Source organism: Salvelinus namaycush, chromosome 8, assembly GCF_016432855.1.
Source record: "Salvelinus namaycush isolate Seneca chromosome 8, SaNama_1.0, whole genome shotgun sequence".
Classification (NCBI taxonomy): Eukaryota; Metazoa; Chordata; class Actinopteri; order Salmoniformes; family Salmonidae; genus Salvelinus; species Salvelinus namaycush.
This window is the reverse complement of record NC_052314.1, coordinates 5,525,360-5,543,781: the sequence shown is the minus strand read 5'-3', so window position 1 is coordinate 5,543,781 and position 18,422 is coordinate 5,525,360. Positions and strand designations below refer to the sequence as shown.

At 42.8% G+C, this 18,422-nt stretch overlaps 1 protein-coding gene across 1 annotated transcript in view; it reads left to right on the top strand.

Annotated features, from left to right (window-relative positions):
- Positions 1 to 1,912: 1,912 nt before the first annotated feature.
- The window catches only part of LOC120051667 (protogenin B-like), a 42,915-nt gene continuing 26,405 nt past the window's right edge, over positions 1,913 to 18,422 (top strand). The window contains exons 1-6 of the mRNA XM_038998558.1: positions 1,913 to 2,057; positions 6,863 to 7,162; positions 13,684 to 13,828; positions 14,312 to 14,448; positions 14,611 to 14,791; positions 15,363 to 15,478. Coding sequence (XP_038854486.1) covers positions 1,913 to 2,057; positions 6,863 to 7,162; positions 13,684 to 13,828; positions 14,312 to 14,448; positions 14,611 to 14,791; positions 15,363 to 15,478 — 1,024 coding nt within the window. The remainder of the gene's footprint in view (positions 2,058 to 6,862; positions 7,163 to 13,683; positions 13,829 to 14,311; positions 14,449 to 14,610; positions 14,792 to 15,362; positions 15,479 to 18,422) is intronic.

Sequence of the window (18,422 nt, the reverse complement as noted above, 5' to 3'; positions counted from 1 at the left end):
ATGGCCATCATTCTAGCTAAGTAAAGTCTATGTGCCATTAAAGGAGAAGAAAAAAAGCTAAATGTATATTAGTCAAGATAATAGAGACTTGTGTGTGTTGTGTATGTTGCATTTCCGGCTCCTCGATGTATTTGTAAAAGTAATGCTGTCTGTTTGGTCTCTGGTTTGCTGATGTGTTTAGACTTTCCTTTTAAAGGTAATTGTTATAATAATAATAATAATAATAATAATAGGTCTCTGATGTGTGCTCTGAGCGAGAACAATAGCATGGTTTATTGATAAGAAAAAGAAAAAAAATCAAGAGTTATATGATATATATATTAGCTGGTTGCATACATTTCTGTAACATCATCGATTCTATAGACATTGTGTTCATGTTTTCAACAAACAAACTTTGTAGGTTCACTTTTTATTGCACTAAATTTGTATGATATGAAACATGGCTTTGTCACAAACCTTATAATGGACAAATGTCACGAGGGAATGACGAAATGAAGGCCCGCAACAACAACAACAAAAAACACAACAAAAAAATATTTTTTATGATCGAAAAATAATTGCCATGTAGAAAATGACTACTATAATTGTCATGTAGCAAAAAAATGTGCATTAATAATGATCTCAGTGAGATTTACTCATTCTCATCCACGAGAATATAATCTAAGCGTTAAGGAAAAATTAAATGTTTAAAATGATTTAAAGAAAAAACGTTTAAAAACCTACATGTTTCATTATGTTAAAAAATGGCTTTAATACGTAGGTGTGCATGTGTTCATGATTTCTTTCCTACTACTTTGTATTGTTAGGTGCCTCCAAAATGGCACCCTATTCCCTATATAGTGCACTACTTTTTACCTGGTCAGAACTGTAGTAGTGCACTATATAGGGAATAGAGTGCCTTTTCGGACGCATACTTATTAAGGTAACCACTGTCTGCTGTGGTAAGGGCTGGCTCTGTGTACCTGACTGGCAATGCTACTGTAGTACCTGACTGACAGTGCTACTGTAGTACCTGACTGGCAGTGCTACTGTAGTTAACTTAATTACAGTGGGTTGGGCGGGTTCTGTGTACCTGACCGGTAGTGTTACTGTAGTTAACTTAATTACAGTAAGTTACATTATTTTACATTGTGGGCTGTTTACTTAATATAAGTTAATATTGTTCTGTGTGTATGGAGCTATGTTTCGTTAATGATTGACGTATGTTTTTATTTTTACATACTTTTTTTTAAATGTAGCATTTGTAAAGAAATACGTTGTTTAAAAAAAAAAAAACTATAAGGCACTGATATTTGAATTCAATCTTTGAATGAAGGAAAATTCTCCTCCATCTTTAGATGTACAGGAGTTCCAACTATAGAATTAGAATGAGTTCTAATGATTCTATGGTTCCATCAAGCAGTGACTCTGTACGTTGTGAGTTCTGACTGACCCTGAGCCAGTACCAACTCAGTTTGACTATCCTGTTCATTCCTACCAGTAGAAGAAGCTCCCTCCCTCTGTTGTTGTCTGGTGTACTGTGTCATATGTACAGTAGCTTGTTAATATGGCAAAATAAAACATTCATGTTTCTTTTTTTTCAATGGAAAGTACTCACTGGTGAGATTTTTAAAGTGGTTTTAAAAGCCAATAAACTTTTTTTTAAAGAATCTTGATCTTTATCATGTTTGCTTCCTTTTGAAATGGTAAAGTTGATGTACACAGATCCACAGTATTCTATTTCAAACACAAACATATAATACTGATTGAAAGACTGTCCTACAGAGACAACACTATTGATGAAAGCATACTGAGCATGTCCTCTGTGTCCCCTTTGATGATGACCAGAAACTGGCACAACTACAAAGCCTTGAACATTTCTCCCTCCTACTTTATAGATCTTTTATCCGATTTGTTCTTTTTCATTGACAATATGGCAGAGCTGGGTGTCAACCTCAAGCCCCCAACCCCAAAAAGGTTAGAGGTCACCTCAGCCCATCGAATGGCTCCTGGAGTCACTCGGGGGGAGGGGGCCTCCCCTACTCCACCCACACTGCCTCTTGACCAATCAGAACAAAGTCTGTTGGTCACGTCTCTCCGTTCCCAGGCCCTTGACCATATTCATAACATGTTAATGACCTTTACTCCTATTGGCCATGACCTCTCCCAGCCTGAACCCTGACCTCTTTCTCTTGACCCTGGCCGTGAGGGTGAGGAGCCCGGCCTGTGCTGTGCTACCCTCCTTCACACAGTGAGTGTTGTTTAGGCTGTATGTGTTCTAATCAATGACGACGTGAAGAAATAAAGAATGTACACCAATGTGTGAGTTCTACAGAGTGCCTTTCGGGCTGTATGGTGGCAGGCACTATATTAGAATGGTGATAAGAGAAAGGTAGTTTCCAAAACAGTGCTGTTTTGAGTTCTATTGAGTTCCACAGAATGCCATTTGGAATACATGAGTCACCACCTGTTAGTACAGGATGGTGGAGAATTCACTATTTTGAATATATGAACAAATGTGTTTTTCCAGTAAAATAGCCCTTTATCTATTTATACACAGCATTAATACATCGAGTGATGGATAGATGTGTACTAGGTTGAGGAGCCGATTTAAACTTTAACAGGTGGCCTGTATCTGATTCCAGTTGCATTACCAGACACTTAATGACACAGGATTTGTAAATGAATGAATAGGAAAGCGTTATATCCTGAACATTGGTCTTGAGCTTCATCCTGACTGGAATGGGGCAGGAATGATAAATTAATCAATGTTCAGCTCGCTAATCAATATATAATTGCGTTGAATTTAATGCTATAGTTATTTTAAGTCCATTTAAGTCACTAGTTTTATTTCCTTAGCGAGGAGATTTTGGGCTGACAACAGCACGTCTAATTTCCTCCTCACAGCTGGAGCCTACAGAACTCTCCAGCTTGTAGTCCTAAAACCCGAAAATGAGTTGCCTCTGTTTCGTTCAGCCACTCTTATGGGGAGAATGAATGGGGAAAGAATTGGGTTTTGGGATAAACGTCGAAAATTAGGTCTGAGGTTAAGACAGGCTTAGGAGATCTTATACGTTTTGTTCTATGAGATAATAATCAGTCAGTTAACATGACCTTTATGAATTATAAAACCTTTATATGCCTTCTGTGATAATTATGATTTTTTTTTTTTAATTAGTCATTTAGCAGATGCTCTTATCCACAGTGACTTACAGTAGTGAGTGCATAGATTTTCATACTTAAAAAAAAAAATACTGGTCCCCCTTGAGAATCGAACCCACAACCCTGGCGTTGCTAGTGAGCCACACAGGACTGCATATTATTGAATATGAGCATGGAAAGAGATAGGAGTCCTTATTCATTCATTTTATGAATGTTACAGTAGTTAGTTGAGTGGTTTATGTTTATACACATTATCACCAAATTATTAATTGTTTCCAGTACAGAAAGTGAGTATATTATGTTGTATATTTCTATTATGATTGTATATCTTTCAAACTGACTGTACAAAAAAAAAACGAGTTTATTTGTTTGGAAATGTGACTACTGAGGTTCAAGGAGAGTAAATAAATAATAAATAATAATAAATGACTACTGAAGTTCAAGGAGAGTAAATTAATAAATAATAAATGACTACTGAAGTTCAAGGAGAGGAAATAAATAATAAATGACTACTGAAGTTCAAGGAGGGTAAATAAATAATAAATCACTACTGAAGTTCAAGGAGAATAAATAAATAATAAATGACTACTGAGGTTCAAGGAGAGTAGATAAATAATAAATAAATAATAAATTACTACTGAAGTTCAAGGAGAGTAGATAAATAATAAATTACTACTGAGGTTCAAGGAGAGTAAATAAATAATACATACATAAATGACTACTGATGTTCAAGGAGGGTAAATAAATAATAATAAATAATACATTACTGAAGTTCAAGGAGAGATAATAAATAATAAATGACTACCGAGGTTCAAGGAGGGTGAATAAATAAATAATAAATGACTGCTGAGGTTCAAGGAGGGTAAATAAATAATAATAAATAATACATTACTGAAGTTCAAGGAAAGATAATAAATAATAAATGACTACCGAGGTTCAAGGAGGGTGAATAAATAATAAATAAATAATAAATGACTACTGAAGTTCAAGGAGAGTAAATAAATAATAATAAATAATACATTACTGAAGTTCAAGGAGAGATAATAAATAATAAATGACTACTGAGGTTCAAGGAGGGTGAATAAATAATAAATGACTACTGAGGTTCAAGGAGAGATAATAAATAATAAATGACTACCGAGGTTCAAGGAGGGTGAATAAATAATAAATAAATAATTAATAAATAATAAATAAATAACAAATGACTACTGAAGTTCAAGGAGAGTAAATAAATAATAATAAATAATACATTACTGAAGTTCAAGGAGAGATAATAAATAATAAATGACTACAGAGGTTCAAGGAGGGTGAATAAATAATAATAAATAATAAATTACTGAAGTTCAAGGAGAGTAAATAATAAACATAAATGCTTAAAAATGTATAAAAAGTTAAATTGGCTGATAAAGATTATCACATAGAGCAAAACATATAAGATCTCCTAAGTCTGTGTTTACCACAGACCTTATTTTTCAGCATCCCCCCCAAAACTGCAAAAAAAACATTCATTTCCACATAGGCTTTGGCCAACAAGCCATGGAGGAATTAGTGTCTACAAAAAGACGCCATTACTATCGCTCTCAATAGTATTGCTGTTGAATGAGAGTCTAAGAACAGAGGGGAGGGGAGGGGAGGGGAGGAGGGTCATTGTCAAAAGGCCACGCCTCTCTAGGTACAGGTTTATTGGATCAATATCTGAATTCAATAGGAAGCCAGCTGACTGGCTACCATTAATATATCTTAATAATTACCAAGTGCTGTCTTCAAACAGAGCAGCTGCCTCATATAGGGAGGGACCTGATCACTAGTTTAATATCCAATGGCCTTCGGTAATAATAACCAATACAGAATCTAACCAATATATTGTGTTTCCTGCAATTTCTGTATAAAATGTGGTGCAAAGTCAACAAATATAATGGTGTTATGGTTCCAGTCCTGAGAGAAGGCCTAGCCTACTCCAAATATGAAGGAATACTCAAAGAAAGAGTAGGGCTCAGAGACTGTCAGACATTTTATCTAAGGAACCTGCACACTTTGTTGATAGTTGTTTATCAAAGGTGTTATGTGTTTTGTCAGAGAAAGAGAGAGATGCTTCTTGTTCTCTATAGTTGTAGAGTAGACCATACATTTGCTCTGCTCCAAGACCAACAGAGCGCACATCGATGAAAGCTTGGCTCGGGTAGCGCATGCGCGGTCAGGGGGAGAGGGTCCTCCGACGTTTCCCCACTCAGGAGTTGTGTGGTTGCACCACCCGTATCATTCGTAATTTAGGGAAGCTTGTAGCATGATGGGGAACAGCGATTCTCATTTATAGAATGACAGAACAATCTGGATAAATGGCGATTTTCAGAAGGAAACTGTACCAGCAATGTTTTCTGTTTTTTGTTTTGTTTATTCCACTATCAGGTAAATCATTTGTTTTTTTGCTGTATCTTATTTTTTGTTAGTCAGTAGTAGTTTCCCAGCTACTGAAAGTCTTTGAGGTCCGTGTGTGTGACACAGACAGTATATCAGACCATAGACCGTACCAGACTGGATGACAACAGAATGTGACCACAATGGGTCAATATTATACCGGGCAAAGACACGCACGAGAATAAGCACAAGCACTATTCTCTGTTTATGATCTAGTCACTTTACCCCTAAATTACCTACATGTACAAATTACCTCGACTAACCTGTACCCCCACACATTGACTCGGTCCGGTACTCCCTGTATATGGCCCCATTATTGTTATTTTATTGTGTTATTTAAAAAATAAAAATACACGTTTTACTTTAGTTTATTTGGTAAATATTTTTCTTAATTAACTCTATTTCTTGAACTGCATTGTTGGTTAAGGGCTTGTAAGTAAGCATTTCACGGTAAGGTCTTTCACCTGTTGTATTCGGCGCATATGACAAATGCAATTTGATTTAATTTGATTTGATCGTTTTTAACATAAAATAATAGCAACGCTAATAGTATGTGTACAATTATATGATTAACCAGAGTTTTTGAGGAAATGAGTGACTGATTTGAGTGACTGCGATTTTTTTTTGCTACTGTCCAGTTCTTAATTTCTGCCGCTGACGCCGACCACACATCTTGTATTCAAATTAATTTGAATTAATTCTATTCAAAACGTTTTCAAATTCAAACTGACAATTTACTGACTTACATTTTAACGTAGTATCTCTTGTAGGTCACATTAACACTGTAGTAACCTGAGCAATAACTAGACTATGCACTGTGCCTGATTTTAAATAAATCATTACCACTGTTTTCACTGGTCAAACTCACTCTTCATATGTCAAGTAGACTACTCATTGTCTTATGTCTCACAGTGTTATGCTATTAATTGAAGGAATGCAAACAATCACACAGTTTTCATGGGTGACAAATACATTCAATAAATAGACTATGGGAATAGAAACATTCTGTAAGTATGATACCTAGAATAGTTTACAGAAAGTTGCTGTAAAACAAAACAAAAAGTGCACTGCTGTAATGCCATACTAATCAAGGGTGCAATGAATACATAGCAGGCTAATAAAAACAAGTGTACATCAATTTCAAGAGTTCTACACAAAGTCCGTTACTGACCAGAGGTTCTCCTTCGGCATGACAGGCCTGGCTTATCAATGCACTCCTCTCCATCCTTCCCTTCCACCCCTTTCCCCTCCGTGCCTCTCTCCTCTTCCCTCCTTCCATCTCACTAATTCCCCCCTCTCTTCCCAGGTGTTTTATGTTTCAGTGAACTCTCCTTCATCATCGAGCCCAGTGATATTACAGTGATACCCAAGGATCCAGTGGTCCTGGACTGTGTGGCCCACGGACAGCCTCCCATCGTCATCAGATGGCTGAGGAATGGAGTCAGGCTAGCGGAGAGCGAGCGGCTTCAGTTCCTGTCCAACGGCTCACTGTACATACCGGAGGTCAGGGGAGATGGAGAAGGGTCGGACGGAGGGTTCTATCAGTGCCTCTCCCAAAACAAATATGGAGCCATCCTAAGCCAAAGATCCCGCCTGATTATCGCAAGTAAGTATGGTGCTCGAGGTAACAAAGTGGAAAGGTTATAATGGAATCTATTATTATTACTTTAAAAAAAACATTTTTACATGTAACCTTTATTTAACTAGGCAAGTCAGTTAAGAACAAATTCTTATTTACAATGACTGCCTACCCCGGCCAAACCCGGACGACGCTGGGCCAATTGTGCGCCGCCCTATGGGACTCCCAATCATGGCCGGATGTGATACAGCCTGGATTCGAACCAGGGACTGTAGTGATGCAGTGCCTTAGACCGCTGCGCCACTCGGGAGCCAAACAACAACAACTGTAATGACTCACACAGTCCTCTAAAGCTTTCCTCTGTGAAGTTTCCATGCCAATAGAAGTTGTCCAGTGTTTCAGGGAGTGGATAGGCTTATCCTTATTAGTGGCAAAAGCTTCTTGTGGAGTTATAGACTGGTTTTAAAACTTTTAAGGGTCAATTAAGTAGTGACGGACAGTCTATCTGAAAGCTAATCAAATGAGGTAATCCGTGTAATTTCAGGTAAAGTAAGATGGAAACACACAAACGCAGGATCAGTCGGTCCTCTGTGTTCTATGATTGAACATGCATTGTCAGTGTAGACCACTGCTCTGCTCTGTGATTGTTCCGTGGTGTGGTCTGTTACACAGAGGAATCTCTCAAAAGGCCTTTCCACTTTTAACCCTTTGTCTGGCCTGCTCCTGACTGCCCCTAAAGAAAAGACTGTTTCATTTGTCCACATATCAGTGGATTGGACAGCTGGTCAGGTTCATGGTCTATTCAGCATCACCAGGCCTTTTCTAACACAACCACAGTGGTTGGCTTTAGTTTAATCATGCTTATATTTTGGGTAGGATCTTTAGGATATTTTTTTTAAATTTATTTTTCTGTATGATATGATTTAGAAACAGGGAAGAAAACGACAATAATTTGAGTCAGTAGAATAGCCTGATGATTCTTTATTATAAGTCTCACCGATTCCTTGTTGATCAGAAGCAACACCAATATCATTGTTGATCAGAAGCAACACCAATATCCTTGTTGATCAGAAGCAACACCAATATCATTGTTGATCAGAAGCAACACCAATATCATTGTTGATCAGAAGCAACACCAATATCATTGTTGATCAGAAGCAACACCAATATCATTGTTGATCAGAAGCAACACCAATATCCTTGTTGATCAGAAGCAACACCAATATCATTGTTGATCAGAAGCAACACCAATATCATTGTTGATCAGAAGCAACACCAATATCATTGTTGATCAGAAGCAACACCAATATCATTGTTGATCAGAAGCAACACCAATATCATTCTGGTAACTTATACGTCTAAAGGTTAACAATGAGTTAAAGGTGTGGCGGAAGTTTATATATATATTTATACATTTCTTCATTCCATTCTTTTACTTTTAGCTTTGTCTTGTTGTGAATTGTTAGATACTACTGCTCTGTTGGAGCTAAGAACACAAGCATTTCGCTACACCCGCAATAACATCTGCTAAATATGTGTATGTAACCAATAAAATTTGATTTGAGGTTGGAGGAGGGGCCTCTCTCTTTCTCTCTCTGCTGCTGCTCCCAGTCTGTCCAGAGGCCCAGAGAGTTCAAGGGTTACCTCTCTCTCTCTCTCTCTCTCAGGGAGATGTGATTTATAATTCACGAGAAGCCACTTCTCGCTCATTGGGAAAGGCTTTGTGATGTCACGGCCTGGCCTGGCCTGCTCTGAGCTCTGGCTGGGGTTGGGGGTTATCCTGTCCTGCTGTCCTCTATCCTGTCACTAATCTGCCAGTCATTGGTCCTTTCCGTGGCTCTCCTACACTCGCCATCATTGTCGAGATGAACTCTATTGTTCTATGTATCTATAGGCTAGGCCCGATCTGTCATGTGGGTGACTAGGTTGTATTATCCACTCTGAAATAGTATTTTAGTTCCTCATAAAACATTTGAAAAAAGCTCTGGAAAGGAAAGCCACCAGAGTTTTGTGATGTTTATTGCGTCTGATTTCAGTCTGATAACAGTCAGTGTTATACCACCTGCAGTAGCACACTGGTCTATGATATCACACTACATCCTCTATGACATCACACTACATTGTATCATATTTTCAAAAATGAACAAAAAACATGAAGTAAGATGGCAGGGAGCCAAGCAGTTAAGAGCGTTGGACTAGTAACCGAAAGGACAAGGAGAAAAATCTGTCGATGTGCCCTTGAGCAAGGCATCTAACACTAATTGCTCCTGTAAGTCGCTCTGGAAAAGAGTGTTTGCTAAATGTAAAAATGTAAAATGAAACATTAGTATATGCAAGTCCCAATTTTTGGTAGACAATAGCTGACCAGACCGGTAACAGTCTTCGATCTCGCCGGGTCTCCCACAATTTGGGCTGAAATTGAATGGACAGGGGGCTGGGGTGAACCCTGACCTCTTTAAAGGGAATCTTTGTGCATTCTGACCTGTCCATTGATCTGCTGTTTACGACAGGGCTGGGATGACCGCATTAGTAGAGCGGTTTTCTGGCTTTGGCCACACAGCCAACATGGCTGACCCCAACCACCGGCAGAAACACCCATGGGTGGTGATTGGCTAGATGGACGTTAGATCATCTTAACAAGGCCAAGGGTAGTTTTCACAAGGCCAAGGGTAGTTTGCGCTGGGTGGTGAGGACCTAGGACTACATGCCATGGTGGTGCCATGGTTTTATTTCTAGATGTTTCTTCTGTTGACAATATTTTTTTGAATAATATATTTAGCTGATGGCCTCCCGAGTGGAGCAGCAGTTTAAGGCACTGACCTGGCGGGCTCACTACACAGTGGAGCAGCAGTCTAAGGCACTGACCTGGCGGGCTCACTAAACAGTGGAGCAGCCGTCTAAGGCACTGACCTGGCGGGCTCACTAAACAGTGGAGCAGCAGTCTAAGGCACTGACCTGGCGGGCTCACTAAACAGTGGAGCAGCAGTCTAAGGCACTGACCTGGCGGGCTCACTACACAGTGGAGCAGCAGTCTAAGGCACTGACCTGGCGGGCTCACTATACAGTGGAGCAGCCGTCTAAGGCACTGAACTGGCAGGCTCACTACACAGTGGAGCAGCAGTCTAAGGCACTGACCTGGCGGGCTCACTACACAGTGGAGCAGCAGTCTAAGGCACTGACCTGGCGGGCTCACTAAACAGTGGAGCAGCAGTCTAAGGCACTGACCTGGCGGGCTCACTAAACAGTGGAGCAGCAGTCTAAGGCACTGACCTGGCGGGCTCACTAAACAGTGGAGCAGCAGTCTAAGGCACTGACCTGGCGGGCTCACTAAACAGTGGAGCAGCAGTCTAAGGCACTGACCTGGCGGGCTCACTAAACAGTGGAGCAGCAGTCTAAGGCACTGACCTGGCGGGCTCACTAAACAGTGGAGCAGCAGTCTAAGGCACTGACCTGGCGGGCTCACTAAACAGTGGAGCAGCAGTCTAAGGCACTGACCTGGCGGGCTCACTATACAGTGGAGCAGCAGTCTAAGGCACCTTGATTCGATCCCAGGCTGTCACAACCGGCCGTGACCGGAAGTCCCATAGGGCGGTGCACAATTGTCTCAGCGTCGTCCGGGTTAGAGGAGGGTTTGGCCGGGGGTGCTTGGCTCATCGCTCTCTAGCGACTCCTTGTGGCGGATCGGGCGCCTGCAGGCTGACTTTGGTCGTCAGTTGAAAGGTGTTTCCTCCGACACGTTGGTGCAGCTGACTTCCGGGTTAAACGGGCGGGTGTTGACCTGGTCCTGTGACTGGGGTCTTTAACATGGTGTTGACCAGGTCCTGTGACTGGGGTCTTTAACATGGTATTGACCTGGTCCTGTGACTGGGGTCTTTAACATGGTATTGACCTGGTCCTGTGACTGGAGTCTTTAACATGGTATTGACCTGGTCCTGTGACTGGGGTCTTTAACATGGTGTTGACCTGATCCTGTGGCTGGGGTTTTAACATGGTATTGACCTGGTCCTGTGACTGGGGTCTTTAACATGGTATTGACCTGGTCCTGTGACTGGGGTGTTTAACATTGTATTGACCTGGTCCTGTGACTGGGGTCTTTAACATGGTGTTGACCTGGTCCTGTGACTGGTGTCTTTAACATGGTGTTGACCAGGTCCTGTGACTGGGGTCTTTAACATGGTGTTGACCAGGTCCTGTGACTGGGGGCTTTAACATGGTATTGACCTGGTCCTGTGACTGGGGGTCTTTAACATGGTATTGACCTGGTCCTGTGACTGGGGTCTTTAACATGGTATTGACCTGGTCCTGTGACTGGGGTCTTTAACATGGTATTGATCTGGTCCTGTGACTGGGGTCTTTAACATGGTGTTGACCTGGTCCTGGTCCTGTGACTGGGGTCTTTAACATGGTGTTGACCTGATCCTGTGACTGGGGTCTTTAATATGGTGTTGACCTGGTCCTGTGACTGGAGTCTTTAACATGGTGTTGACCTGGTCCTGTGACTGGGGTCTTTAACATGGTATTGACCTGGTCCTGTGACTGGGGTCTTTAACATGGTATTAATCTGGTCCTGTGACTGGGGTCTTTAACATGGTGTTGACCTGATCCTGTGACTGGGGTCTTTAACATGGTATTGACCTGGTCCTGGTCCTATGACTGGGGTCTTTAACATGGTATTGACCTGGTCCTATGACTGGGGTCTTTAACATGGTATTGACCTGGTCCTGTGACTGGGGTCTTTAACATGGTGTTGACCTGGTCCTGTGACTGGGGTCTTTAACATGGTGTTGACCTGGTCCTGTGACTTGGGTCTTTAACATGGTATTGATCTGGTCCTGTGACTGGTGTCTTTAACATGGTGTTGACCTGGTCCTGTGACTGGGGTCTTTAACATGGTATTGATCTGGTCCTGTGACTGGGGTCTTTAACATGGTATTGACCTGGTCCTGTGACTATATATTATAAAAGGCGATTAGCAGAAATAAGGGAGTACTATCTCATAGTAGTATATGTGAGTTTCTCTTTTAAACAATCCCCTGGCCTTGTACACAGCTAATAGCTAACGTTAGCCAAAGCAAGCTAGCTAGCTACTGATAGTGCAACCCTAAGTAACAGTACAGATGAAGATGAAAAATGATCAGGCCTACTGTACATCTTACTGTAGAAGTTCTTGTTGAAAACTTCAACCAGCCACACACCTCTCATTAGGACTGTGTGTGTGTGTGTGTTTTCTGGTCTCCCAATCATGGCCGGATGTGATACAGCCTGGATCAATCAGTTTGTCCCAGTTCAGAATGAAAATTATTTATTGTATTTTAGCAGCAACAGTTCCAACCTAGACAGATATGTCAGAGTTTTTAATGGGGGGAAATAAACATGAATAGATATTTGTTTGGCTATTTCATTTAATTGTTTATTTGTTTTTTGTCTATATTGCATTTGTTTTAGGCATAAGGGCAATGAAATGTACTAATATTTACATATAGTTGCATATGTTCCTAAACTTGGGTCCCAGGAAAACAGAATATCTAATTTGGGTCCCAGGCTGAAAAAGTTTAAGAACCCCTGCTTTAGCACTAAAGCCCTTTAGCACTAAGCCCTTTAGCACTAACCCTTTAGCACTAATTAGCCCTTTAGCACTAACCCTTTAGCACTAACCCTTTAGCACTAAAGCCCTTTAGCACTAAGCCCTTTAGCACTAACCCTTTAGCACTAATTAGCCCTTTAGCATTAGTGCTAAAGGGCTATTAGTGTTAATTAGTGTTAAAGCGCTAATTAGTGCTAAAGGGCTATTAGTATTAATTAGTGTTAAAGGGTTAATGCTAAAGGACTATTAGTATTAATTAGTGTTAAAGGGTTAGTGCTAAAGGGCTTAGTGCTAAAGGGTTAGTGCTAAAGGGCTTTAGTGCTAAAGGGTTAGTGCTAAAGAGCTAATTAGTGCTAAAGGGTTAGTGCTAAAGGGTTAGTGCTAAAGGGCTAATTAGTGCTAAAGGGTTAGTGCTAAAGGGCTAATTAGTGCTAAAGGGCTTAGTGCTAAAGGGTTAGTGCTAAAGGGCTAATTAGTGCTAAAGGGTTAGTGCTAAAGGGCTAACTAACCCTTTAACACTAATTAATACTAATAGCCCTTTAGCACTAACCCTTTAACACTAATTAACACTAATAGCCCTTTAGCACTAACCTTTAACACTTCACTAACCCTTTTCAAGCTCCTGAGAGAGACATTTTTAGCACCTTCTTGCATCTACTCTTGTTTTATTTTATTTAACCTGTATTTAACTAGGCAAGTCAGTTAAGAACAAATTCTTATTTACAATGACGGCCTAGGAACAGTGGGTTAACTGCCTTGTTCAGGGGCAGAACGACATATTTTTACCTTGTCAGCTCGGGGGATTCAATCTAGCAACCTTTACGGTTACTGGCCCAATGCCCGAACCACTAGGCTACCTGCTGCCCCGCATAGAAGAACTCAGTGGTTCTGTGACTTTACAGAGTTAATATTAAACTGAGAAACCACTGCTTCCTTTGTTGATTGTGTTTTCACCGCATTGCAGATATCTCACCATTCGTGGTGCAGCCCGTGCTTTTGGAAGTGACCGAGGGTTCCGTGGCCAGGTTCACCTGCCAGGTGACCTCTAACCCTCCTGTCACCATCACCTGGGAGCTAGACCAAAGCACACTATCGTTGGAGACAGACAGGTAGGTAGCTGCTGGAACTTGGCTCTGTCTCAATTCCTCTGTGAGAAGGAGACGAGGAGAGAAGATGTGAGGAACGAGAAAGAGCAACTGTCTTCAGCCACCTCATACTGTATCTGTCTGTCTGTCCTTTACTTTGACTAGATTGTAATCATTTTTTGGGGGACTGTGTTTATACTGTTCTATCAGGCCCTGGTCAGTAGTGATTATTTTAAACCCAAGAACATGTTTTAGAACAGTAATCTCAGTAAGAAATATGCTAACATGATTGCCGTTGCTCGCTAGATAGCTAGCGAAAACAGTTGCCTAGCAACAACCATCTTAAGAAGATATTTGAGAAGTTTATAAGAAAATCATTAAATCTTAAGATATTGTTGAGGAATTGCACTTACGAACTATCTTATGAGCTTCTTCTTATTTTTTTCTGAAGAAGTGTTTCGTGACTGGGCCCTCGTCCTGGCCATCATTTTCCATTTGTCTCTCTAGAATCACAGTCCTGCCCAACGGAGCTCTCCAGATTCAAAACGTCCAACTAGAGGATGCTGGGAAGTACCGTTGTGTGGCCACCAACATCGGCAACCGCGTCAAGAGTAGAGAGGCAACGCTCTCCGTCATCAACCCAGGTGTGTGTGTGCTTTCAATTAAGATTATGGGTAGACTTGTTTATGAGCCCATCCTTCTTCTCTACCTCACATGCACATACAGTATGCCTCCATTTAAATTGTACTGTTTTTTACTGTGAAAATAAATGCACAACGAAAACTTATTTTTTTGTCTCTGTGTAGGTTCTGGCCCTAAACCGCGTCAGAGGCCCCGGATCATAGCGGGCCCCCAAAACATGACGGCTTCCCTCCACTACACCGTGGTCCTGGAGTGTGTTGCTACGGGCAACCCCAGACCCATCATCTCCTGGAGCCGGGCCGACAGTAAACCCATCGACGTGTTCAATGCCAGGGTGCTGGGCAGGTGAGAGGATGCATGATGCACCACTGTACCCATAATGCTCTGTGCAACATCGGCCATCACGTTTAAAGACCCACCCTTGTAGCTTGTCATTTATGTATCAGTGACATCATATTTTTTTTGTGTTGTATGTGATTTTATTATTGTTATAAAAAATATATAGAAAAATTTATTTTCTGAAGGAAAATTTGGGCTTCAGCGGTCTAAAAGTACTAGTAGAAAGAGGAGGAAGGGAAGTGCTACTAAGGTACACAATAGTACATTTTGGTAGATAGAAGGTGCTCTTTGGTAAAAGGGGTGAATTGGTCATCAAAAAGAAAGGAGGACCAAGGCACTCTTCATATAATTAATTAAAATGCCTTTATTAGTATGGCATGTTCAATAGAAACAAAGTTTTTTTAAAACCGACGCGTTTCGGCTGCATGGCCTTCGTCAGGGAGTTCATTTTAATTAATTATATGAAGAGTGCCTTGGTCCTCCTTTCTTTTTGAGGTCTAAAAGTACTGTTTGTACTGTAAAGTGTGTTGTGTTTTAATGCTTTAAAAAAATATATATATATATTTGTGTTTGACAGTGGAAACCTGGTGATCAGTGATGTGAAGCCTCAGCACAGTGGAGTCTACCTCTGTAGAGCCACCACCCCAAGAACACGCAACTACACCATCGCTGCTGCCAACCTCACCGTGCTAGGTAAACTACTATGTCCTTATATACTGATCCAACAATGTGTTTTCAGCTGAAATGGGAGAATATTGCTCTGGGTTTTGGTCTAGTGGTTACAGCCACTTAGTGGTTTCTCAATATGCATACTACCTAGCGTGCTCCACACTCTCATGCTCCAAGTGTATTCTCCGAGGACGTTCTCTTGAGTATGTTCTTGTGAGGACGAGAGTTTGGAGAACACATGAAACATTCCATTTGAGCAGCACTCCCCCTACTGTATTACCTCACGCTGAGCAGCACTCCCCCTACTGTATTACCTCATGCTGAGCAGTACTCCCCCTACTGTATTACCTCACACTGAGCAGCACTCCCCCTACTGTATTACCTCACGCTGAGCAGTACTCCCCCTACTGTATTACCTCACACTGAGCAGTACTCCCCCTACTGTACTACCTCACGCTGAGCAGCACTCCCCTTACTGTACTACCTCACGCTGAGCAGCACTCCCCTTACTGTACTACCTCACGCTGAGCAGCACTCCCCTTACTGTATTACCTCACGCTGAGCAGCACTGAGCAGCACTCCCTCTACTGTATTACCTCACGCTGAGCAGCACTGAGCAGCACTCCCCTTACTGTACTACCTCACGCTGAGCAGTAATCCCCCTACTGTATTACCTCACGCTGAGCAGTACTCCCCCTACTGTATTACCTCATGCTGAGCAGCACTCCCCTTACTGTATTACCTCACGCTGAGCAGCACTCCCCTTACTGTATTACCTCATGCTGAGCAGCACTCCCCCTACTGTATTACCTCACACTGAGCAGTACTCCCCCTACTGTACTACCTCACGCTGAGCAGCACTCCCCTTACTGTATTACCTCACGCTGAGCAGCACTCCCCCTACTGTATTACCTCACGCTGAGCAGCACTCCCCTTACTGTATTACCTCACGCTGAGCAGCACTCCCCCTACTGTATTACCTCACGCTGAGCAGCACTCCCCCTACTGTACTACCTCACGCTGAGCAGTACTCCCCCTACTGTATTACCTCACGCTGAGCAGCACTCCCCTTACTGTATTACCTCACGCTGAGCAGCACTCCCCCTACTGTATTACCTCACGCTGAGCAGCACTCCCCTTACTGTATTACCTCACGCTGAGCAGCACTCCCCCTACTGTACTACCTCACGCTGAGCAGTACTCCCCCTACTGTATTACCTCACGCTGAGCAGCACTCCCCTTACTGTATTACCTCACGCTGAGCAGCACTCCCTCTACTGTATTACCTCACGCTGAGCAGCACTGAGCAGCACTCCATCTACTGTATCACCTCACGCTGAGCAGCACTGAGCAGCACTCCCCTTACTGTACTACCTCACGCTGAGCAGTACTCCCCCTACTGTATTACCTCACGCTGAGCAGTACTCCCCCTACTGTATTACCTCATGCTGAGCAGCACTCCCCTTACTGTATTACCTCACGCTGAGCAGCACTCCCCTTACTGTATTACCTCACGCTGAGCAGCACTCCCCCTACTGTATTACCTCACACTGAGCAGTACTCCCCCTACTGTACTACCTCACGCTGAGCAGCACTCCCCTTACTGTATTACCTCACGCTGAGCAGCACTCCCCCTACTGTATTACCTCACGCTGAGCAGCACTCCCCTTACTGTATTACCTCACGCTGAGCAGCACTCCCCCTACTGTATTACCTCACGCTGAGCAGCACTCCCCCTACTGTACTACCTCACGCTGAGCAGTACTCCCCCTACTGTATTACCTCACGCTGAGCAGCACTCCCCTTACTGTATTACCTCACGCTGAGCAGCACTCCCTCTACTGTATTACCTCACGCTGAGCAGCACTCCCCCTACTGTATTACCTCACGCTGACCAGCACTCCCCCTACTGTATTACCTCACGCTGAGCAGCACTCCCTCTACTGTATTACCTCACGCTGAGCAGCACTCCCCCTACTGTATTACCTCACGCTGAGCAGCACTCCCCCTACTGTATTACCCCACGCTGAGCAGCACTAAGCAGCACTCCCTCTACTGTATTACCTCACGCTGAGCAGCACTCCCCTTACTGTATTATCTCACGCTGAGCAGCACTCCCTCTACTGTATTACCTCACGCTGAGCAGCACTCCCCTTACTGTATTATCTCACGCTGAGCAGCACTCCCCCTACTGTATTACCTCACGCTGAGCAGCACTCCCCCTACTGTATTACCTCACGCTGAGCAGCACTCCCCTTACTGTACTACCTCACGCTGAGCAGTACTCCCCTTACTGTATTACCTCACGCTGAGCAGTACTCCCCCTACTGTATTACCTCACGCTGAGCAGCACTCCCCCCTACTGTATTACCTCACGCTGAGCAGCACTCTCCCTACTGTATTACCTCACGCTGAGCAGCACTCCGCCTACTGTATTACCTCACGCTGAGCAGCACTCCCCCTACTGTATTACCTCACGCTGAGCAGCACTCCCCCTACTGTATTACCTCACACTGAGCAGCACTCCCCCCTACTGTATTACCTCACGCTGAGCAGCACTCCCTCTACTGTATTACCTCACGCTGAGCAGCACTCCCCTTACTGTATTATCTCACGCTGAGCAGCACTCCCCCTACTGTATTGCCTCACGCTGAGCAGCACTCCCCCTACTGTATTACCTCACGCTGAGCAGCACTCCCCCTACTGTACTACCTCACGCTGAGCAGTACTCCCCTTACTGTATTACCTCACGCTGAGCAGTACTCCCCCTACTGATATTACCTCAACGCTGAGCAGCACTCCCCCCTACTGTATTACCTCACGCTGAGCAGCACTCTCCCTACTGTATTACCTCACGCTGAGCAGCACTCCGCCTACTGTATTACCTCACGCTGAGCAGCACTCCCCCTACTGTATTACCTCACGCTGAGCAGCACTCCCCCTACTGTATTACCTCACACTGAGCAGC